The following is a 25,547-nucleotide window of genomic DNA, read 5'->3' as shown; positions in this document are numbered from 1 at the left end:
ACTCATCATCTATTCCAAAAGCACCTGGGTTGCTGTTTTAAAAAGCAGGTTTCATGAACCCATCTCCCAATCTGATAAATCAAAATTTCTGAGATTTGGTTTTGGGAATCTGAAAGTTACAAGTAATTTCTTGCATGATAAAATCATCATTCTAATCTAATTGTAGAGGTTTTGTATATTTTTGTTGACAGATTTTAGAACACTTCTGGAGTAAGTTAATTATGCCAAAGTAATTTTCAAATTAGTAATACAAGTTTTCATGAATTCTTAATTAATGAAGCTCACAGTCCCAAGATTTTACTATAAGGTGGACACCACTGTAGCAAAATGTGTATATATTTGCGCAAACTTCTCATTTTTTTAACACATGTAATATAGGTTCTAGAATTGCAAAGACTATCTTACTCTTGAATTCTATGTCTCCATGATTCTACACATTAAAAGAGTATAATAACCTAAGAATACATATATTTTCTTTTCTTTCTTTCTGTTTTTAGTAGGCTCCGTGCACAGTGTGGAGCCATAGTATGGGGCTAGAACTCATGACGCTGAGATCAAGAGCCCAAGAGCTGAATGCCCAACTGTCTGGACACCCAGGCACCCCAGAATCCACATGTTTTCTTTAAAGAGGATTCTAACACATTTTGCAACAGTATAGCTTTGATACAGAAAATAAAAACCAATAGAATTTCTTAGTATGTAAATACAAAAAAAAGTGAGCATACTTTTTCATAATCCAACAGACAGTTTGTATTTCATCTTGGTTCTATTTTTTAAAAGTCAAAATTTTCAAGTTCTAAAACTTATTACAGAAGACATATTAAGGAGAGGGTTTTTTTTTAACCCTTTCTCAGCACCAAAGCTGACAAAGGTGTTGGTATATTTCTAAGTTTGAAAGGAATAAAAACCTATTAATTTATCAACATGCACAGAATTTGTCTTATATCAATATTAAGGTTAATAATTAAATTTATAGCTTTATGATAGTGAGTCAAATAATTGAAATCACAGTCCCAATCATTAAAGAAGTACTCTATCTTAATTAAAATCGTAGCAATTCATAACAATGTCTTTTTAAAAAATTAACTGGTGTATAATATTTGGTACCCATCTAATTTAATTGAATAAGGGACAAAGTTAAAATAATGAAACTTTATTAATAATGCTACTTATTACTTGTACCTGAACCAGCACAATTATTATGACATATAGATTTTAATTTCAATTTTTTGAATTAACAAAAAAAAGATCATGTTAGAACATCTTCCATATACAAACAAATGTAAAAGATGTGACAACAAAATTCTCTTACCTGTTGAACCAACTGACCATGTAATGTTGAGATTAAAGTTGTTTGATGCATTAATCGAAATATCCAAATTTTTGTTTGACTACCAAGAAAGAAAATATTAGGGTTACAAAAATCAAACTACACTAAATAACGTTTTATGTTTTAATTATGCCCATGCTACAGTTCACAGACTGGATACATTTTGTCAGTATTCAACCAAGTGTAGATGTCAATTACACCATTTTAATGAAAAAATATAGGTGATAAATTCAAAGGTAGTTTACAGGTTCCATTTATCTTTACTACTATAATCTAGCCTTCTGTCTGTAAGCCAGGGGAGCTGTAATTCATTGTTTGTATTTGGATTCTCTTGCTTACCTGTAGTTAATATGTAAACGGTACAGGTTTTAATTAGTCCAAAGTAATTTTACACCAATGTAAGACTGTTGTTTTATTGAAAAACTTTTTCTTAGGTATTTATTGTATTACTACACATTAGTTTTTTATAATTTTTTTGTTTATTTTCTTTTTGAAAGAGAGAGAGAGACAGAGTGTGAGTGGGGTAGGAGCAGAGAGAGAGGGAGACACAAAATCTGAAACAGGCTCCAGGCTCTGAGCTGTCAGCACAGAGCTTGACATGGGGCTAGAACTCATGAGCCATGAGATCATGACCTGAGCCAAAGTCGGACACTCAACCAACTGAGCCACCCAGGCGTCCCTTATACACACCTTTTGTAGTGAAAAAAACAAAAAACAAAAAAACATAAATTACATAAACTAGAACTCTCAGGTAAAAATGGATTAAATTAAATCTGTTGTCAAAATGTAGGAAATGAATCAATAATAAAGGCATCTATTTATTATTATCTTTTATTTAGGATATGTAGGAAGCCCTGACCACATATTAATTTCACTAACTGTTCCAAGTTGAGTATATCTTTAACTATGAATTATATTTATAAAATTTCATATAATGATATTACAAGCATTCTTAGAGGCAACTCTCATGCTTAGTTTAGCATCCTACAGTTTCAAAGAAAATGTGTCCAAGCTATTGGCTTCAACTAGACAAGACAGTAGATATAAAACAGAAAGCTGTGACATTTGGAACCAGTTGATATTTTCAGGAAACTGAAAAAGGAGAGGATGGTCAAGAGAGAAGCAAACTAAAATTATGCCTAATCTGGACCTACACATGTGATACTATGGATAATATTGTGGAAAAATGGTATTCACATTCCAGATGTTCCAAGTGTAATAAAATTTCTCATGTCTTCAAAGAAGTACGTAAGTTTGTAATCACTATTAAACATTCAAGAGGCCAATGGTAAAAAATGAAATTCTGATGCACACTACAACATGGCTGAACCTTGGAAACATTAGGCTAAGTGAAATAAGCCAGACACAAAAGGACAGATATTGTATGGTTGTACATGTGAGGTACTGAGAATATACAAATTCAGAGACAGAAAGTAGAATAAAGGGGCTGTGGCGAAGGGAAGAAATGAGGAATTATTGCTTAATGGATACAGAAATTCTGTTTGGAATGATAAAAAAAATTGGTGATAGATAGTGGTGATGGGTTGCACAACACTGTAATTGTACTTAATGCCACCGAATGGTATACCTAAAAATGATTAAAATTATAAATTTTATTTTATGTATATTTTACAATGAAAAAAAGAAGTCAATGGTGATTACGGTGCATTTGTAAAATCTTTCTTATTACAGTGAACAATGGGGTTTCTGACATTTCTAATGTCTTGGTTAAAAAAAACACAATATAAGTAAAAAGAGGGTTATACTTAAAACATTACACTTTAAAATTCTTATTTAAAAGTCAAAACGTTAAATGTATTCCAAAGAGTATAGACACTTCTTAAAATCTAAAGAATAAGGCATAACATTAAATGAACTGTTCTACTTTTTGAGAAGAGACCCTACTTTACTGTAAAAGAAAAATTTAAGAAATTATATTATTTGTTGGCAAGTCCAGTAAAATACTTTAGAGAAGCTAGCAAATGGCAAGATATATTTTGAGGTTTCATCTATTTAAAAAAACTATTAAAATATATGATATGGACTTAAAAGATAGATTAAGATATAACTAAAAAACAGCAAAAGAAAGTGACATTAGTAAGATGGTGAAATGGGAAGTCACAGCCCTTATCCTCCATAAAAACACTGATTTAACAATGTTGTATGGGCCAAAGTAACTTTATGAAAGAATCAAAATCTAGTTAAAAAGTTCCAGTACCAAAGATTAATATAAAATGAAGAAGAGCCACATTATAATCAGTAAGAAGAACAATTTCACTTTACCCATTTCAGCCCCTGCCCCAAGGCAGCACTCAGCATTACAGAGAACACCTTGGCTTTGACTTCTCCCACAGGGAAGAGAGAGAATGTAGCATATATCCAACATCCCTGGCCTTTCATTGCACTGCCTAAAGGATCTGTTTCTGATTTACCTCACCCAGAGCACTAAGAGAACAAGCATAGTTTGGACATCTGACAGTAGCTAAAAATAAAGAAAGTAAGTGGGTGGCTTACTGCTGCTGGCATGGCTCCGCAAGATTAGGAGAAGGTGCACAACCTTGAGACTTCTCCTCCAGGAAGGAAGAGAATGGAATGTGCATCCAACACCATGAATTTTCTGTGTACCGCCCAAGGGGAAAAAGGCAGGCAGCTCACTACAGCCAGAATTGCTCTGTGAAACTGAGAGAAGGCGTGTAACCCTAAGACTACTCCCCTTCGAAGAAAAGGAAAAGTTGTGGAACAAGATTAATCACAGAAAAGGTTTCTGATGCTCCCAGTATCTTCTAGCTGGGCTGACTGGCGGTCTTTCCCTTTGAAGCCAGTCAATAAAGACTGGGAAAAGTAGTTGTTTCTTCAAAAGCACAGACACCAGTGCAAAGCTACAAGGGAAATTAAGTATGGGAGAAATATGACATAACCAAAGGAACAAAATAAATCTCCAGTAACTGACCCTAAAGAAATGGAGATCTAGAATTGTCTGCCAAATGATTCAAAATAATTGTATTAAAGAAGTAATAAGGAAGGAATAAGAGACCAAAGAAAGATAATTAAATGAAACCAAGGAAACAATATATGAACAAAATGTCAATGCAACAGACAGGGACAGAACTATAAAAAGGAACCATAGAAATTCTGGAGCAGAAGAATACAATAAATTAACTGAAAAATTCAATATATAGTTTTAATGACAAACTTGACCAAGTAGAAGAAAGAATCCATGAACTCAAATCATGTGAAGTTAACTAGCCAAAGGAACAAAAAGAAAAGAGAAAGAAAAAGAGTGAAGAAAGCCTAATGGACTTATGGAATACAATCAAGGAAAAAAAATTATATATATATTTTATATATATATATAATATATATATTACATATATAACTAATATATATTATATATATTATATATGTATAATATAGATCTTAGAGAAGAGAAAGAAAGGGGCAGAAATTTATTTATTTAAAGAAATAATGGCCTAAAATGTCCCAAATCTAAGAAGTACAAACATCTAGATTCGTGAAGCTGAAGAAAACAAAAGGAAGATGAACATAAAGAAATCAAATAAAATTGTTAAAAGTCAAAGACAGGATTTTGAAAGCAAGAAAGAGAAAAGTTACTTATCATATACAAAGAAGCCCTATTAAAAGTTTTGAAAGAAAAAATGTACCAAAGAGGAATACTATTCCTGGTAACACTGTCCTTAAAAAAACTTGAGACATGAAGACTTTCCTAGACAAACAGAAATTGAGGGAGCTCATCATAACTAGATCTGATTTATAAAAAAAATGTTGTTATAAGATCAATAACAGAGTGGAGAGAGGGGATAGACAGGTTAAGAATATAGAGTTTTGGCATGTGGTTGAAGTTAAGTTTCATTAGCTTAAAACACTGTTTTTATTTATTTGTTTGTTTTTTAGGTTTTATTTTTCATATTTGAGAGAGGGAGAAAGAGAGACAGAGACAGAGTATGAGTGGGGGAGGAGCAGAGAGAAAGACACACAGAATTTGAAGCAGGCTCCAGGATCTGAGCTGTCAGCACAGAGCCCAACATGGGGCTTGAACTTATGAGCAGCGAGATCATGACCTGAGCTGAAGTCGGATGCCTATCCGACTGAACCGCCCAGCTGCCCTAAAACAGTTATAACTATATGTAAAATTCATGATAACTACAAGGAAAATGCATACATAAGATGCACAAAAGGAGCAAGAAATCAAAGCATACAAAGCATATCACTACAAAAAAATCAATAAAAAACAAAGCCTTCAAGAGTGAAAAAAGGAACAACAACAACAACAACACACACATACACACACACACACACACACACACACTAACTATAAGACAGACAACAATTAACAAAATGGAAATAGTAAGTCCTCTCCTATCAATAATTACTTTAAACACAAATCTATTAAACTCCCCAATCAAAAGATATAAAGTAGACAGGTGGATTAAAAAAAAATACCCAACACTATGGTGTCTAAAAGAGACTCATTTCAGATTTATAGACACTTACAGACTAAAAGTGAGGGGATGGGAAAGGATATTCTATGCAAATAAGAAACAAAAGAGGGAAGAGGTAGCTCTACTTATATAAGACAAAACAGACTATAAGCAAAAAACTTTAACAAGAGACAAACAAGGACACTGTATAATGATAAATGGGTCAATTCATCAGGAAAGTATAACTATAATAAATTATATATATATGTGTGTGTGTGTATATATGTATATATATATATATATATACACACATACCCACTATGATAGCACCTAAATATAGAAACGAACATAGATACAACTTAAGGGGACAACAGATGGAACAGAATAATAGTAAGAGGCTCCAATAACCTCCTTTCAACAGTGGATAGAAAGAGAAAATCAATAAGGAGAAAATGGAGTCAAACAACACTACAGAACATGTACTTAACAGAGACAGAAATATAATTCCACAAAGAGCAGCGGAATACATATTCTGTTCATGTATACATGGGATAGTCTCCAAAATATATCACGTTAGGTCACAAAAAAACTCTTAACAAATCTAAGATGACTGAAAATGTATCAATTATCTTTTCTGACCACAAGGGAATTAAACTAGGAATCAATAGCAGGAGAAAAATTGGTAAGTTCAAAAACATGTAGAAATTAAATAAAACATTTCTGAACTAATGGATCAAAAAAAGAAATCAAAATGTAGTGTGTGTGTGTGTGTGTGTATATATACATATATACAAATGTGTGTGTTTATACACACACACACATATATATGTATATACACACACACACATATGTGTGTGTGTGTATACATTATATATATATATATATATATATATATATATATAATGGGGTATTACATGGCAATCAAAAACAATGAAACCTTGCCATTTGCAAGTACGTGGATAGAACTAGAGGTTACTATGCAAAGCGAAATCAGAGAAAGACACATATCATATGATTTCACTCATATGTGTAATTTAAGATACAAAACAGGTGAACATAAGCGAAGGGAAGCAAAAGTAATACAAAAACAGGTAGGGGGCAAAACATAAGAAATTCATTTAAATATAGAGAACTGAGGGTTGCTGGAGGGGTTGTGGGTGGGGGGAGATGGGCTTAAATGGGTAAGGGGCGTTAAGCAAGACACTTGTTGGGATGAGCACTGGATATCATACATAGGGGATGAATCATTGGAATCTACTCCCTACATGCTAACTACCTGGATGTAAATTAAAAAATGAAAAATAAATAAAAATAAAAATAAAAACAATTAAAAAAAATTTATATAGAATCATAAAAGACCCCCAAAGCTAAAACAGTCCTGAGAAAGAAGAACAAAGCTGTAAGCATTAAGTATCCTGGTTTCAAAATATATTAGAAAGCTATGGTAATTAAAAATAGGGGACTGGCATAAAAACAGACATATGGTCCAACATAATAAATAGAAAGCCCAGAAATACACCCACACATACATGGTAAAGTAATCATCAACGAGGATGCCAAAAATATACAATGAGGAAAGGACAGTCTCTTCAACAAGTGGTGTTGGGAAAACTGGATATCCCCATAGAGAAAATGAAATTGTATCCTATCTTAGTGCGCTAGAACTGTGATAACAAAAATACCATAGACTAACACATGGGCAGTGACTACAAACAGAAGAATTATATTTCTCACACAAGTGGAGGCTGGGAATCCCAAGATAAAGGTGCTGGAAAAGTTGGTGTCTGTTGAGGCCAACTTCATAGTACATAGACAACCCTCTTCTCACTGTGCCCTCACATGGCAAAAGGAGGTGAGGGAACTCTTTAGGGCCTCTTTTGTGAGGGTACCAATCCCATTTATGAGGGCTCCACCCTCATGACCTAGTTACCTCCCACATGTCTCATTTCTAAATAGCATTACATTGAGCATTAGGATTTAACATATGATTTGGGGGCTGGAGGGGGGGAGGGGACACAAACATTCAGTCTAGAGCACTTATCTTACACCATATACAGAAAACAACTCAAAGTAGATTAAAGAGACTACGTAGGAACATGATGTCAGATAGGAGGACCCTAGGCTCGTTTCTTCCCATGAACACAACTAGATAACTATGAAATCATCATAAATACCCCAGAAATCAACCTGAAGACTGACATAACAAACGTCCCAACTAAAGGGAGAGAAGAGGTCACATCAAAGAAAGTAGGAAGTGTGGAGATGTGGTTTAGGGGAGAAAGGGATAGCAGGTGCTATAGAGGGGAGGAAGCTGTGGTCATGGAGAAGAGTGAGAGAGAGAGAGGAGCATGCAGGAGAACACACAAGGAGAACATTTCTACAAAGCTATTGCCTTGGAAAATGAGAAAGGCTGAATTTCATGAGTTCTTGCAACTACTAGGGCTTAAAGTCTAGAGTTTTAAAGGTCACTGGGCTTGGTGGGGATGGACCCAAAGGCCACTGGGCTGCTCCTTGAGGGAAAGCAGGCAAACAATCCAGGGAAAGTCAGCATAGAAACAGTGATCTGAAGAACACCTGGGGAATACAGCAGTAGGATTATTCTGTCTTCATGGATCTCATCTCTAACAGGCAGTGTTTATAGAGACACTTCTCCAGGAACAAAGGAACTGGCCATTTCCCTTCATTGCCCCTCAGTAGAATCACAGAGCAACCTGTGGGAAGCACCCACATTGGCTGTCTAACTTGCTTATACCAAGTCCCACACCCCTACACTCTGACAGGACTGACCTTCTCAGTCAAGCTTGCCTCAGTCCCAGTGAAGCAGGCCCCTTCTCGAAGACCAGCACAAACCCCCTACCCACACCATGTCTCCCGATTAGAGTTCTGCAGGGCCTCAGTTCTGGTAGAGATGGTGTCAGGTCTCATTTCACCTAGCTAAAACCTGCCACATTCAGACCAGGGACCGAATACTTTCCACAGCAGGCAACAAGAGCCTCTACAAAAACGACTGGCCTAAAGGATATAACAGCCAAAACACAACAGCAGAGCACATTCAGCACACATCAGAAAAACTTCCTGAAGCCTCACACTCTGGACACTACATGACCTGTTATTCATAAGCCATTACTTTAAGGAGGAAGAGACCTGTCTTTTCTAACACAGAGAAGAAGGCAGAGACTTATACAAAATGCCAAGATGGAGGAATTCATCGCAAATGAAAAAACAAGATAAGGTCATGGGCAGAGATCTAAGTGAAACAGGTATAAGTAACATGCTTGATGGAAACTTTAAAGCAATAATCATAAGGACACTCACTGGGCTTGAGAAAAGTACAGAAGACATTAGTGAGACCCTTACCACAGAGATAAAAGAGTTAAAAAAGAATCAATCTGAGATGGAGAGATTGGTAACAGGCTTGATGCAATGAATAGCAGATTGGAAGAAACAGAAGAATGATTAGTGACCTAGAAGACAAAATATTAGAAAATGAAGCTGAACAAAAGAAAGAAGTATGCAACATGAAAGTAGACTTAAGGAACTCAGTGACTGCATCAAACATATTAACATTAGTGTTACATAAGTCCCAAAACAAGAAGAGAGAGAAAAGGCGGGCAGAAAAGTTACTTGAAGAAATAATTGCTCAAAATTCCCTAAGCTGAGGAAGGAAACAGACATCCAGATCCAGGAAGCACAGAGAACTTCCATAAAAATGGACAAAAGCAGGCCGTACAAGACATACAAGACATACTGTAATTAATTTTACAAAATATAGTGATAAATAAAAATCTTGGGGCGCCTGGGTGGTGCAGTCGGTTAAGTGTCCGACTTCAGCCAGGTCACGATCTCGCGGTCCGTGAGTTCAAGCCCCGCGTCGGGCTCTGGGCTGATGGCTCGGAGCCTGGAGCCTGTTTCCGATTCTGCGTCTCCCTCTCACTCTGCCCCTCCCCCATTCATGCTCTGTCTCTCTCTGTCCCAAAAATAAATAAACGTTGAAAAAAAAAAAATCTTAACAGCAGCAAGACAAAAGATGTCCTTAACTTAGAAGGGAAGATCCATAAGGCTGGCTGGAAATTTCTCAACAGAAACTTGGCAAGACAGAAGGGAGTGGCATGTTATGTTCAAAGTGCTGAATGGGAGAAATCTACAGGCAAGAATTCTCTAGGTCATAAAGCTTTCACTTAAAATAGAAGAAAAGATAAGGAGTTTCCAAGATGAAAACTAAAGGAGTTAGTGACCACTAAACAAGCCCTGCAAGAAATATTAAAGGGGCCTCTATGAATGGAAAGGAAAGACCAAGAGTGACAAAGACAAGAAAGAGTTAGAGAAAATCTCCAGAAACAACAACAAAAAAAGTAATAAAATGGCAATAAATACATTTCTGTCAATAATCATTTTTAATGTAAATGGATAAATGCTCCCATCAAAAGATACAACACAGGGCATCAGAATGAATAAAAAAATTTAATATCCATCAATATGCTGACTAGAGGGGACTAATTTTAGACCTAAAGACACCTGCAGATTTAAAGTGAGGGGTTGGAGAAACATTTATCACGGAAGAAGGTGTCAAAGGAAAGCCAGAGTAGCAATACTTATATTGGACAAACTAGACATTACAACAAAGACTGTAACAAGAAACAATGAAGGACACCATACAACCATAAAGAGGAGAATCCAACAAGAAAATATAACAACTTTAAATATTTATGCACCCAACATGAAAGCACCCAAATATTAAAAAAACTATTAATAACAAATATAAAGGAAATAATATATAATAATACAATAATATTATGGGACCTTAACACCCCACTTATACCAACGGACAAATCATGTAAACAGAAAATCAACAAGGAAAGAATGGCTTCGAATGACACACAAAACAGAACATTCCATCATAAAACAACAAAACATACATTCTTTTCAAGTGCACATGGAACATTCTCCAGAATAGATCACATACTAGGTCACAAAACAGGCCTCAACAAATATAAAAAGACTGAAATCATACCATGTATCTTTCCTGAACATAATGCTATGAAGCTAGAAGTCAACCCTAAGAAAAAAATTGAAAAAAGCACAAATACATGGAGATTAAACAACATGCTACCAAACAATGAATGGGTCAAAGAAGAAATCAAAGGAGAAACTTTAAAATACATGGAAACAAATGAAAATGAAAACAGAACGGTCTAAAACCTTTGGAATGCAGCAAAAGTGGTCCTAAGAGGTAAGTTTATAGCAATACAGGCCTACCTCAAGGAGAAAGTAAAATCTCAAATAAAAAACCTTATTTTATACCTAAAGGAGGCAGAAAAGGCACAAATGAAGGTGAAGCAGCAGCAGAAGGGAAATAATAAAGATTAGAGCAGAAATAAATGATATAGAAACTAAAAACCAATAGAACATATCCATGAAACTAGGAGCTGGTTCTTTGAAAGAATTAATAAAATTGGTAAATCCCTAGTGAGATATATCAAAAAGAAAAGAGAAAAAAAAACCAAATAAATAAAGCACAAATGAGAGAAAAGAAGTAACAACCAACACCACAGAAATTCAAACAATTATAATAATATGAAAAACAAATTGAACAAACTAAGAAACTGATAAAATCCAGAAACATATAAACTATCAAAACTCAAACAGAAAGAAATAGAAAATGTGAAGAGACCAACAATCAGCAAAGAAACTAAGTCAGTAATCAAATACTTCCCATCAAATAAAAGTCCAAGAACAGACGGTGAAGTCTACTAAACACTTCAAAGAGTTAATACCTACTCTTAAAAAAATATTCCAAAAAATAGAAAAGGAGGAAAACCTTCCAAATTCATTTTATGAGGCCAGCATTACCCTGATACCAAAACCAGATAAAGACAAAAGAGAGAACAACAGGCCAATATCTCTAATGAACAGAGATGTAAAAAGTCTCAATAAAATACTAGAAAACTGAATCCAACAATACATTCAAACAATCATTCACCATAATAACATGGAATTTACTCCTGGGTTTCAAGGGTGGTTGAATATTTGCAAATCAATCAATGTGATACATTACATTAATAAAGCAAAGGATAAAAATCGTATGATTATTTCAACAGATGCAGAAAAAAACATTTGACAAAGTACAATATCCATTCATTATAAAAAGCCCTCAAAAAGTATGTTTAAATGGAATATACCTCAACATGATAAAGGCTACATATGAAAAATCCACAGCTAATATCCTCCTCAATGGAGAAAAACTGAGGCCTTTTCCTCTACAGTCAGCATAGGTACATCTCACCACTCTTTTTTAACAAAGAACTCGAAGTCCTAGCCACAGCAATCAGACAACAAAGAAATAAAAGTTACCCAAATCAGCAAGGAAGAAGTAAAACTCACAACTTGCAGATGACATGATACTATACATAGAAAGCCTGTAACATTCCACCAAAAAAATTGCTAGAACTGATAAATAAATTCAGTAAAGTTGCAGGATACAAAATCAATATACAGAAATCTGTTGTATTTCTATACATCAATAAGGAAGCAAGCAGAAAGAGAAATCAAGGAATTGATCCCATTTACAGATGCACCAAAACCATAAAATACCTAGGAATAAACCTAAGCAAAGAAGTAAAAGGTTTGTACTCCAAAAACTATAGAACACTTTTGAAAGAAATTAAAGATGACACAAAGAAATGGAGAAACGCTCCATGCTGATGGATTAGAAGAACAATTGTTGCTGAAACGTCTATACTACCCAAACCAGTATACACATTTAATGCAATCCTTATCAAAATGCCACCAGCGTTTTTCACAGAACTAGAACAAACAATCCTAAAATGTGTATGGAACCACAAAGACCCCTAAAAATTTTGAAAAAGCAAAGCAAAGCTGGAGGCATCACAATTCCACACTTCAAGTTATATTACAAAGCTGTAATCATCAAGACAGTATGGTACTGGCACAAAAACAGAAACACAGATAAATGAAACAAAATAGAAAACTCAGAAATGAACTCACATTTATATGGTCAACTATTCTTCGACAAAGCAGGAAAGACTATCCAATGGAAAAAAATCTCTTCAGCAAATGGTGAAGGGAAAACTGGATAGGATAGTCACATGCAGAAGAACGAAATTGGACCGCTTTTCTACACCATATACAAAAATAAGTTCAAAATGGATAAAGGACCTAAATCTGAGACAGGGAACTATCACAATCCTAGAGGAGAGCACAGGAAGTATTCTCTTTGACATCAGCACTAGCAACTTTTACTAGATATGTCTCCTTACGAAAGGGAAACAAAAGCAAAAATAAACTATTGGGACTTCATCAAGATAAAAAGCTTCCGCACAGCAAAGGAAAGAATCAACAAAACTAAAAGGCAACCTACTGCAATGGGAGAAGATATTTGGAAATGACACATCTGATAAAGGATTAGCATCCAGAACTTATCAGAGTCAACACTCCAAAATTAATAATCCAGTTAAAAAACAGGCAGAAGAAATGAATAGACATTTTTCCAAAGAAGACATAGATGACCAACAGACACCCGAAAAAATGCTCAGCATCATTCACCATCAGGGAAATACAAGTCAAAACCATGATGAGATACCTCCTCACACCTGTCAGAATGGCTAAAATTAACAACACAGGAAAGAACAGATGTTTGTGAGGCTCCAGAGAAAGGGGAACTGTTACAACCTTGGTAGGAATTCAAACTGATACAGCCACTCTGGAAAACAGGATGGAGGTTTCTCAAAAAGTTAAAAATAGAACTACCTTATGATCGAGCAATTGCACTACTAGGTATTTACCAAAAGGATACAAAAATTCCGATTCAAAGGGATACATGAACCCTTATGTTTATAGCAGCATTATCAATAATAGCCAAAGTATGGAAAGAGCCTAGACGTCCACTGACTGATGAAGGGATAAGGTAGATGTGGTATACCTATACAATGAAATATCACTCAGTCATCAAAAAGAATGAAATCTTGCCATTTGCAACAACATGGATGGAGCTATAGTGTATTATGCAAAATAAAATAACTCAGAGAAAGACAAACACCATATGATTTCACTCATGTGGAATTTGAAAACAAAACAGATAAACATGGGGGGGAGAAGAGAGAGAGGCAAACCAGAAAACAGACTCTTAATTATGGAGAACAATCTGAGGGTTACTGTAGGGGAGGTGGGTAGGGGGATGGCTTAAATGGTGGTGGGTATAAAAGAGGGCATTTATTGTCATGAGCACTGGGCGTTGTATTTAAGTGATGAATTGCTAAATTCAAGTCTGAAACTAACATTACACTGTATGTTAACTAATTGGAATTTAAATAAAAATGAAAATGGACACAGGAACTGAAGAGACTTTTTAAAAAATTTTGGGGGTATAGCTGACAAACAATGTTACATTAGCGTCTGTGTATAAACGTGCATATACTGTTTCAACATCTCTATGCTAACCACAAGTGCGGCTACCATCTGTCACCATACAACATTATTACAATGTCATTGACTGTATTCCCCCTGTTGTACCTTTTATTCCTGTGACTTATTCTAATGAAGACATACTGATGACCACAGAAGGCTGCCCAACATCACTATTCATCACAGAAATGCTAATCAAAACCATAATGAGATATCATCTCATACTGGCTCAAATGACTATTACCAAGAAGACAACAAATAACAAGTGTTGGCAAGGTTGTGGCAAAAAGGAGACTCTTATGCACTGTTGGTGGAAATGTAAATTAGTGCAGACACTATGGAAAAGAATATGGAAGTTCCTGAAAAAATTAAAAATAAAACTACCATATGATCCATCAATTCCACTTTTGAGTATTTATCTAAAAAGAAAACAAAAGTTTATCTAAAGTAAATTTAAAAAAAAAGAAAAACAAAAAAAGTACCCCATCTTCATTGCAGTATGATTTATAATACCCAATTTATGGAATGTATGTAAGTGTCCATCAATGGATGAATGGACAAAAAAGTTGTGGTATAAATACACAAGGGAATAGTATTTTGCGATAAAAAATATTTTGCTATTTGCATCATGAATGGACCTGGAGAGTATAATGCTAGATGAAATAAGTCAGAGGAAGACAAATACCGTAAGATCTCACTTATATGTGTGATCTAAACAAAACAAAACCAAACCCTGATCTTAGAGATACAGAGAAGAGACTGGTGATTGCCTGAGGTGGGGTGGAAGGGTGGGCGGGGGAATAAGGAATTACTATTCAACAGATGAAAGTTTCAGTTATGCAAGAAGAATAAGTTCTACTTCTGTACAACATAGCATCTATAGTTTACATTACTGTATGTGAACTCTTAAAAACTTTTAGGAGAGTAGATCTCATGTTAATGCTCTAACCACATGAAATAAAAAAGAATGATTCAAATATTTCACCAACATCTTCACTTTTCTAACATCTTCATTTGAAAGAGTTATTTTCAGTTTCAAAAGAACGAAAACTCCACCAAAATAAACCAAATGGCTGATATTCCCATTCCTTTGACTTTTTAACTAGATTAGGTCTCAGATGGATGGGAATGTATGTGTTACTTTCAAACAAACTTAGAGCCTTTTCCTATGATTACTGATAATTATTCTTTCATAAAGTTAAACTTCATCAAGTTTTAAAATTATAACACTGATGCAGTAAATTGATTGAAAAAACAAGTACTCCATTATGCTAAGTGAGATAAGTCCAACAGAGAAAGACAAATACTTGTAAGGATACCATTTACATGTGTAATCTAGAAAAGCCAAACTCATAAAACCCCTTGGGGCTGGGGCTTGGGGAAATTGGGCAGATGTTGTTTAAGGATAAAAACTTATAACCAGTAGATGAGTAAGTCCTGGAGATCAAATGCACTGCATAGTTATTACGGACAATATAATATACTTCAAAGTTACTAAAATTAAATTTGAATTAGTCCCACCACAAAAAAGAAATGATAATTATGTAACATAATAAAGGTGTTAGCTAATGCTATTATGGTAATATTGCAATATATAAATGTATCAAAGCAACATATTATACACTTTAAACTTATACAATGTAGTATGTCAATTGCATCTCAATAAAAATGATAAAAATGAAGCCAGTATTCATCTAACTTAGATAAACCAGTAGATTTATTAAAAAAAGGAACATATTTAATATAACATGTTTTTAATGTCTGGGCTTTATTTTCAAATAAGGCTACCCTGAGTTTGAGAGCATAATTACATGCACAAACACTGCTATAAGACTGAAAAAATAATAAAAATGTATAATTTAAATTGTAGGACTTTGCAGAATCTGAAATATTAAACTCCCTAGATTACAAGGATACGTAATTTTATGAAAAGAAAAAATTAACAGGATAAGTCTTTCTTCAAAAGCCCTGTAGTAAGATAATTCTGAGAAGCAGTTAAAATTACAATAAAAATAACAAAAAATTTATAGCCCTAGATAGTAATATAATAATTATAAAAGTTAAATTATTTTCTCACCTGTTCTGGGTTCGCTATGAAGTTTATGGCAGTATGGTGGCGATCATCTTCCTGTAATAAGCTGAAGGTAAACTGATAGTCAATCAAAAGGCTGTCTGTGGGGAAAAAAATACAATCCTGATATGCACTTTTACAAACTACTTGATAAACAAAAGTTAGGTGAAAGCATATTGCATATCAGTATTAAAAATTATTCTCATTAATTATTAGTGGCCCATTCAAGATTGACAAAATATAATTATTTGTCATCGAGCAACAAAAAGCAAAATACAGATAGGGAAGAAGTCCTAATTCTTTAAAAATTATATGTATTACTTCTGTTGTCATTACAAAAGTTCTACAAACACAACAGACATTCTGGAAACTACACAAAAGTAAAAAATAAACTAAAAGTCAACCATAACGTTACAACTAGAGAAAAATATAGGCAACATTTTGGTGCATTTTATTCCATTTAAAATTTTATAGATAGAAAAACAGACAGGAAGACATTTTGGTACCCTACTTTCAGAAAGTCAAAATTTTTTGAAAACATGAACTTTAAATGATAAATATTATTTCATCACATAATAAAATGCATTTATTTGTTCCTTTATTATTATGGTAATTTTTATCTTTAGCATTTTTAAAATGTCCCTATGATAAACATCATTCTACAGAACTGCCTCATTAACAATTGACAAAAAGAAATTGGAGTAAACAATTATTAATTTTGTTCATATATAATGTTGAAACCAAGGTGAAACATTTGAATGTTATATATCATGAATAGCTTCATAGGCTATATAGGAGTAAAGAATTACTCATTAATGTTAAACTGCCACCTTTACAAAAACATTTCAAATTATTTTACAGATGACTTCTATGTTCTGGATATATATCTTTCACGTTATGCCCTCAGCCATTACACACTATTAAAATAAAAAGTAAAGACAGGTATAATATCGCTGAAATTATTGTTAAAATTATCAAGGCATCATTCTTCATGTTGTTTACTATATACTTTATAAGGTCCACCTCATGTATTTCCTGTACAATTTACTGTAAGGCTACACTTCGTCCTTCTCAGAATTTATATGAGATAATGAGAATTATGCAAAAGGTCATATTTCCAATTTTCACCTGACTGCCAGAAACTATAGCAGCAAATTCAATAGGCCAGTGAGTTCTAGGCACAGGGAACACAACAATAAGTAAAAATTTCTGCCCTCGTGAAACTTACATATTTTATTGGATGGACATTAGAAGTCAGTAAATAACCTAAGTATATAGTATAACAGATGCCAATGAGTGTTTTCAAGAAAAAGAAACTAGCATAAAGGAAAGAAATTGCTGTTGGGGTAGGGGTATGGTTGCAATTTTGAGAAGGAACACTTAAAGATCGAAGATAGTAGGAATATAAGCCATGGAGTTTACTGACGAAAATACAATCCAGACACAGGAAATAAATACAAAAACCTAACAACAACAACAACAAACCCCAGAAGTCTTAATTAGGATTCTTGTAAAGAAGCTGTGGCAATGGGGCGCCTGGGTGGCGCAGTCGGTTAAGCGTCCGACTTCAGCCAGGTCACGATCTCGCGGTCCGGGAGTTCGAGCCCCGCATCGGGCTCTGGGCTGATGGCTCAGAGCCTGGAGCCTGTTTCCGATTCTGTGTCTCCCTCTCTCTCTGCCCCTCCCCCGTTCATGCTCTGTCTCTCTCTCTGTCCCAAAAATAAATAAACGTTGAAAAAAAAAAAAAAAGAAGAAGAAGAAGCTGTGGCAAGACGCAGCCAAGAAGTGATGGTGGCGAGGGTGACAGCAGTGGAGGTCACAAGAAGAGGTCAGTCACTAGGAATGTATTTGGTAGGTACAACACACAGGTTTAGTTGAATAACCAGATGTAGCATTTGAAAAAAAGAAAGGTAAACTTTTTTGATCCAAGAGCATACAAAATGAGAGCATTAACTGAGACGAGTAAGACTAGGTTTTATTTTGGGGGAGTCGGAGGAAAAATGTGAGCTTAGTTTTGAAAATGGGAAGGTTGAGATACTTAATTTCTAAGTGATCCGCTGAATTGAGCTCAACAGTTTGTTTCAGAGAGGACAAGTTGGAAATCATCAACACTTTAGAGGAGATTTGATACAATGAAGCCAGGAAATCAACAGTTAAAGAGCAGAATTGCAAGGAATAAGCCCTGAGGCACACCAATGCAACTAATCAGATCCTCAGGAGGCGCCAACAAAGGAGGCTGAGAGAGCAAGCTATGAGATAGGAATAAAACCGGAACTTAGTGTCTTTGTGTTTAAAAAAGAGAATAGTGTTCACCCCTGTCAGTTGCAGTGGGCCGGGGCTGAGAGAACTGCAATATTGAGGGCAGGTAATATCTATTCAAAATGAAGGAAAAATACGACTGAGGAAATGTAAACACTTCAAAACTAATTTCAAGAATTTGCATAATTATGCACGTGTGTGTGTGTGTGTGTGTGTGTGTGTGTGTGTGTGTGTGTGTGTGTGTAATTTGGGGGGGGGGGCTTGAAACTAAGTATTGAGAAGTCAAGAGCAGATAACTCCTTGGAAGTAAGGATTGGGGCACGGGACACCAACGTAGCTATAAGCAGAGGCTGAAATGCCCCAAGCGCACAGACTTTCTTCTGCTTTTATAGACTCTAGCCTGTGCCACAATCGTGTCCAATCGAATTCTTTGCCAGGCATTCAACTTTGATTTTACTGTTCTCATTTATTGGAGTTGGAAGTACAAGGCAAGTATAATGTATATTATATATGGTAATGATCATTCCTAATGTCAGCTGGGCTAAAAATATAAGTCTGAATCCTGGAACGAACCTAGTAGGAGTATCACTCAATTCAAGTGACTAATAAGAGTACCTATCAGTGAATGATAATTACTAATTTTTTTAAAAAATTTTAAGTAGGCTTCATGCCCAGCACAGAGCCCAAGACAGAACTTGAACTCACGACCCTGAGATCAAGACCTGAGCTGAGATCAAGAGTCGGACACTTAACCGACTGAGCCACCTAGGTGCTCCCAAAATGTTTCCTTTTAAAGCTGCTTAAAGCAAAGTCTTCCAGAAACCAAGTGTGCAATTTTCTACTTAACTAGGAGATGACCTACTTCTACCCCCACCAGTTTTAGTCATTTTGCTGGTATATTTTTAGGGGGGGGGGGTTACAAATGAGTAATTACCTGGCACTTAAAACACGTATCTTAATGCTGAAATTTACTCTGAAATTCTTAGCTAAATACAGTACAGGACATAAAACACTGACATTTAAAAGGTGTACCACGTTTATGCAAATGTACATAATCTGAAAAGAAGTTTTTATATTGCTTTAATGAACCACTTCATTATGGTATACAAAATAAGAAGTCCCCTTCCCTTTCTTTCCCTTCCTTGCCCTTCCCTTATTCTTGAACTACTATGCAAAGGGCTGCATTCTGGTAATTCTTTCCTTCAGGTTTATTTTTATTTTAATATATATTTTTAAGTGGAAAAAAAAGGAAGTCCTGTTTGATTATGAATCAACTCAATTTATTGCATTATTCATAGATACAGAGTAATGACGAACTAGCAGGAGGGCTAAGTGTGAACAAGAGAGGTGAGAGAATTACTTTTTTTTTTAACCCAATATAGTTAGCATACAGTGTTAAATTAGTTTCAGGTGTACAATACAGTGATTCAAAAGTTCTACACATTCTCAGTGCTCCCCAAGTTAAGTGTACTGTTAGCGCCCTTAACCTATTCCATCCATCCCCCCCACCCCCCCCCCCTTGTTTTCTTTAGTTTTTTTTTTTTTGGTTTTTCCCCCTTTTTTTTAGTGTTATTATTTTTAGTCTCTTATTATTTTTCCTTTGTTCATTTGTTTTGCTTTGTTTTCTCCAATTCCATATATGAGTGAAATCATATGGCATTTGTCTTCCTCTGGCTGACTTATTTCACTTAGCATTATACTCTCTGGATCCATTCATGTTATTGCAAAAGGCAAGATTTCTTTCGTTTTTATGGCTGAATTAATATTCCAGTGTATACATATACCACATTGTCTTTATCCATTCATCTATTGATGGACACTTGGGCTGCTTCCATACTTTGGCTATTGTAAGTAATGCTGCAATAAACATAGGAGTGCATATATCTTTTTTAATTAGTGTTTTCATATTCTTTGGCTAAATACCCAGAAGTGGAATTACTGGATCATATGGTAGTTCTATTTTTATTTTTTTGATGAACCTCCATACTGTTTTCCACGTTGGCTAACACTTTGCATTCCCACCAACAGTGTTAAGAGGGTTCCCCTTTCTCTACATCCTTGACAACACCTGTTGTTTATTGTGCTGTTGATTTTAGCCGTTCTGAAGGGTGTGAGGTGATATCTCACTGTGGTTTTGATTTGCATTTCTCTGCTCATGAATGATGTTAAGCATCATTTCATGTGTCTATCGGCCATCTGTATGTCTTCCTTATAGAAATGTCTATTTATGTCTTCTGCCCTTTTTAAATTAGATTATTTGCTTTTTAGGTGTTGAGTTGTAAAAGTTCTTTATATACTTCGCTTCTCCCATTCACTAGGTTGTCTTTTAGGGAGAACAACTTTTTAAATTAGGAGAAATTGCATGTTTTTATACTGATTGGCATAAATACAAATTTATAAGAAAGGGAAAAATTGATGAGACAGGAGAGAGAGGAGAAAGTTTAGAATGATGTCCTTCGGTAGGTAAAAGGCAATGAGCTCAGAACTCATGGCCCAGTGGTGCATTCCCTAGGTTTGTGGAGTATGGTTTATTTGCTGTTTTTGCTTCCTATATATCCCCACCTCAGTGCTAGAGCATCTGCAATCTGGAAACATCAACAAACCGTATATATATGTGTGTGTGTATATATATATATATATACACACACACACACACATATATATGGTTTTATAAATATATATAAATATTATATATTATATAATATATATTTTACAAATATATATAAATATAAATATATAAATAATATATAAATATATAAACATATATTTATAAATATAAAATATATAATATATAAATTATATATTATATAATATATTATTATATAATATAATATATTATATATAAATATATAAATATAATATATATTTATAAACCATATTCATCCTGCACTAAGGTGAGCAGAGTTGGAGCCTGTATTGCTGCAAGAAATATAGCAAAGAGTTAAGTTTTACTAAACCTCAGTAGCATTCACAACTTTCAAATGATATTATATATACTGTGAAAGTATATATAATATATATACATTAAAGTACGTGCACTATCTTTGAAGTGTAATTGAAATTTCATAATTAAAAAAATATAAACTGCATACTGCATGTTCAAATATATTACTGATTAGAAACAATTATCTGAAAACTTTGTGGACTGAAAAAACAAGAGGGATATATTTCACAACTTTAAGAAATCATACACACTGTATAAATCAATCCTCTGATTTCACAGACTGAACCCTGAAGTTTGGAACACCTATAAAGAATACAGCTAGCTTTTAAATATCTTGGCTAACAAGCAGCAATCTGTGATAATTCCAGGAAAATCAGAAGTTCTCAATTAATTTCCTAATTGTATCTAAAAATGAAGTCTACAAACAGGAGTAAAACAGATACAAAAACAGTCACTCTTCTTTATATCTCTTTCACTTTTTGTATAAACTTGATAGGCCTTAAAGTGAATATGATCCTAAATGTATAGATAAGGAAGTGAAAACAAAGAGAAAAAAGTTGACATCTTTGATTGTGTTAGTTTGACTAGCATAGTGAGAAGAGAAAAATATCATTTTATCACTATAGATTAAGTATATATAATAATTTAACATGAGTAGCTGTCTAGTCATTTAAAATATCTATTCAGTATGCATCAAAAAAAGGGAAAATCTAAAAAAATGCAACAAATGACAGATGGAGGAAATAACAATGAAGACTACAATAAAAACGAGCTAAAAATTAAAACTGTAAAAAAAACCAATAAAGTAATAAAATAACGGTAAAATTAAACAGAATAATAGAATCAGAAGATAAAATAATTAAAATAACATAAAACTGTATCAGTGCCATATAGGTCAAATCTGAAAAAGCCTCCCAGAGAACAGATGAAAATCACTCAAAAAAAAAAATAGGCATAGAAATTTTGAATATATGCATGACTAATGTTGTTAAAGCAGACATTGTAACAAATCGGAAAAAGCATAAATAATATACACATATTATATACATATGTATTAAATATACGATAGAAAAGACCTGTTGAAGACTAAAACCTAAATATTGAAATACCTTACATAAAAGATCAAAAGAATCCAGCATTATTCATAACAGCCCCAAAATAAAAAAAAACCCAAATGTCCCTCAGTTGGTGAATGGTAATCAAAATGAATTATGTCCATGCAAAGAAATACTATTTTGCCATAAAAAGGAATGATGTAGTGATCCTTGTTTAACGTGAATGAATCTTAAAACATTATGATAAAAATAAAAGATGCCAGTCACAAAAGGCCACATATTCCACAATATCATTTATATATATAACATATATATAATATATATAATATATAATATATATAATATATATATATATATATATTGGTTTACTCTGATATATATAATGTATATTATATACATATAATAACAATCCATAGAGATAGAAAACAAATCCATAGAGATAGAAAGAAGATTTGTTAGGGTTTGGGGGAAGGAAGAATGAGGAGTGACTGTTAATATGTACTAGGTTTCTCTTAGGAGTGGTGAAAATGTTCTAAAATTAGATCATGGTGATGGTCACACAACTTTCTGAATATACTAAAAACCACTTTAGTGTACACCTTAAAAAGAATAAGAGTTGAGTATCTGAATTATATCTCAATAAAGCTGTTATTTAAAAAATACTACTGACATGTGGGCACATCCCTGTGGGCATGTGCACACGTTATACATACACACACATTCACAGAGACAAATGAGTTATTTACAAAGGATGATAAGTTAAGATGCCAAGTTTTCTAAAGTAACAATATATGTCAAAAGACAAGAAACTGGACCAGTTATTTATAGAATATGTATATTCAACCATGCTGTCCACACAGAAAAGCAACATAGTGATAAATTTCAGGCAAGCAAATGTCCTAAAAGTACATGATCTATATATTATTCTCCTGAAAAAAAAATTACTCCTGCCCATTCTAAAACTAAGAGACAAATACAAATAAGGAAGCAGCATAACAAAAAGGTCTGGCAGTGAATAGATGACCAATTTCAAGTTAGAACAAAAGAAGAAAACAAAATTATCTTTTTATGGCTAAGATCAGATTGTTTACCAGGAAATATAAAACAATTATAACTATAAGTTTAACATGTGGCCAGATATAATATAAAAATATAAGCACCTACAACTCTTATTTGGGGGCTATTTTAGTAGATTGGTGATTATGCCTACCTCTCCACCAAAAAAACAAAACAAAACAAAACAAAACAAAACAAAACAAAACAAAAAACACACTGCATTAACAATTACACAATTAGCTTAATATCTAAGATCTCCAGACTTTTTTAAAATCCTTAATTTTGCTTATAACAAAGCTGTCCTGGGAGTATAGTGTTTACATCCTATAAGTCTTTTTGAAAATTGAACACAAAAAACCTAATACATAATTAAAGTACATATGGAAATTGAATTCTAGAATCATGTCATGAGGGATAATAACAGAAAGACAATGAGGCAAGTGAAAATGTAGTAAGTGGATAAAATATTAAATGGAGTGCACAAGATTTCCATGAAAGGCAGCAACAAGGAGAGGTGGAATACTGCTTCAGAGGAGATGAAATTCTTGAACAGGTAAAGAAAAGCAATTATTTGTCAATGTCAAAGGGACCAAGGCAGATACTATTCCCATGCCTAATCAACATTTCGAAAGAAAAAACATTCAGATCTTCCCTTGGAGAACAGCAAGGTTTCAGGGCACAGTAAGTTTCAATTAAAGCAAGACAGTGGAGTTCCATAATACTCTCTAGAGTACTATGCTAAGCTAAAGAACTCAGAGAAAAACAAACACCATATGATTTTATTTGTATGTGCAATTTAAAACACAAAACACATGACCAAAGTGAAAAAAAGAGAGGCAAACCAAGAAACAGACTCTTCACTACAGAGAACTATAGTTACCAGAAGGGAGGATGGGTTAAATACGTGACAGGAATTAAGGAGTACACTTGTGATGAGCATCAGGCGTTGTACAGAAGTGCTGAATCACTATATTGCACACCTGAAACCAGTATTACAGTGTATGTTAACTAACTGGAATTTAAATAAAAGCTTTAAAAATAAGATAGTATATATATATACACACACACACACACACACACACACACATATATACACACACACACATATATATACATATATATACATACACACACACACACATACACACACATACACTTGGTGACTTAATTTAAGAAATACTTTTTTAAAAAAGGAAAGAAAGAACAACACCCCAGAACCAAATGAGCATATGTAGCTCCCATATTTTGGTTTCTAAATACCATTCTCCAATATAAAAAACCATGGCTTCCTGGAAAAATGGTTGATTCCAGGGAAAGGGCAGGAAAAGCACAAGGTGAGTCTGAAATATCTTGCAGTGCAAGAAAATAAGAAAGCACTCAGAAAATGATGGAGTCGTGCCAGAAGGAAGCAGGAGACAATGTGAAGTATTCCCAATAGCCAAATCTAGGAAACAGCTATAAAATAATAGTAATTCATTATAAGCCATAAAATACATATCCATAAGGCAATACTGCTATAAACAAATAACTGAATAAACAAATAACTGAGAGAAGAGGAACAGCTCTTCCTTATTGCAGAAGAAATAAATGCAGAAGAAATAACACAACAGAAAATCACCATTTGGCAAGCACATTGATAATAATTCTTTCAGGTAAGAATTGTCAATGTATAGTAAAAATAGTGGGTGATAGTATAATGAGAAATAGGATATTTACCTAATTTCAAAAAATTTCCTCATAAATTACTCATTAAATACGAAAAAACAAAAACAAAAACCAGTAGCTCTAGAGTGAACAAAGTGGTACAAAGTGGTACAGTTGATTAACAACTGATCAAAGATAACAGCATCAGTGATGGGAAAAACTGGTATCATAAGCTTCCTAATAGGATTCACTGAGAAAGACACACATCACTTCTGTGCTATCCTATCCTAGTAAAAATGCATAACCTGAATTTAATCATGAAAAAAAC

The 25,547-nt window shown here is 33.9% G+C and overlaps 1 protein-coding gene across 2 annotated transcripts in view; it reads right to left on the bottom strand.

The window, feature by feature from the left end:
- Positions 1–25,547, bottom strand: part of ATRNL1 (attractin like 1) — a 788,891-nt gene that overhangs the window by 478,393 nt on the left and 284,951 nt on the right. For both annotated transcript variants that reach the window (XM_040486565.1, XM_040486566.1), the window contains exons 22-23: positions 16,268–16,362; positions 1,313–1,391 (exon numbers count right to left, since the gene is read on the bottom strand). In XM_040486565.1, the coding sequence (XP_040342499.1) occupies positions 1,313–1,391; positions 16,268–16,362 (174 nt within the window). The remainder of the gene's footprint in view (positions 1–1,312; positions 1,392–16,267; positions 16,363–25,547) is intronic.

Source organism: Herpailurus yagouaroundi, unplaced genomic scaffold, assembly GCF_014898765.1.
Source record: "Herpailurus yagouaroundi ecotype Mexico unplaced genomic scaffold, PumYag 163, whole genome shotgun sequence".
NCBI classification, from domain to species: Eukaryota; Metazoa; Chordata; class Mammalia; order Carnivora; family Felidae; genus Herpailurus; species Herpailurus yagouaroundi.
Note: the sequence above shows the minus strand (reverse complement) of the source record. Positions and strands in the feature narration are given on the sequence as shown.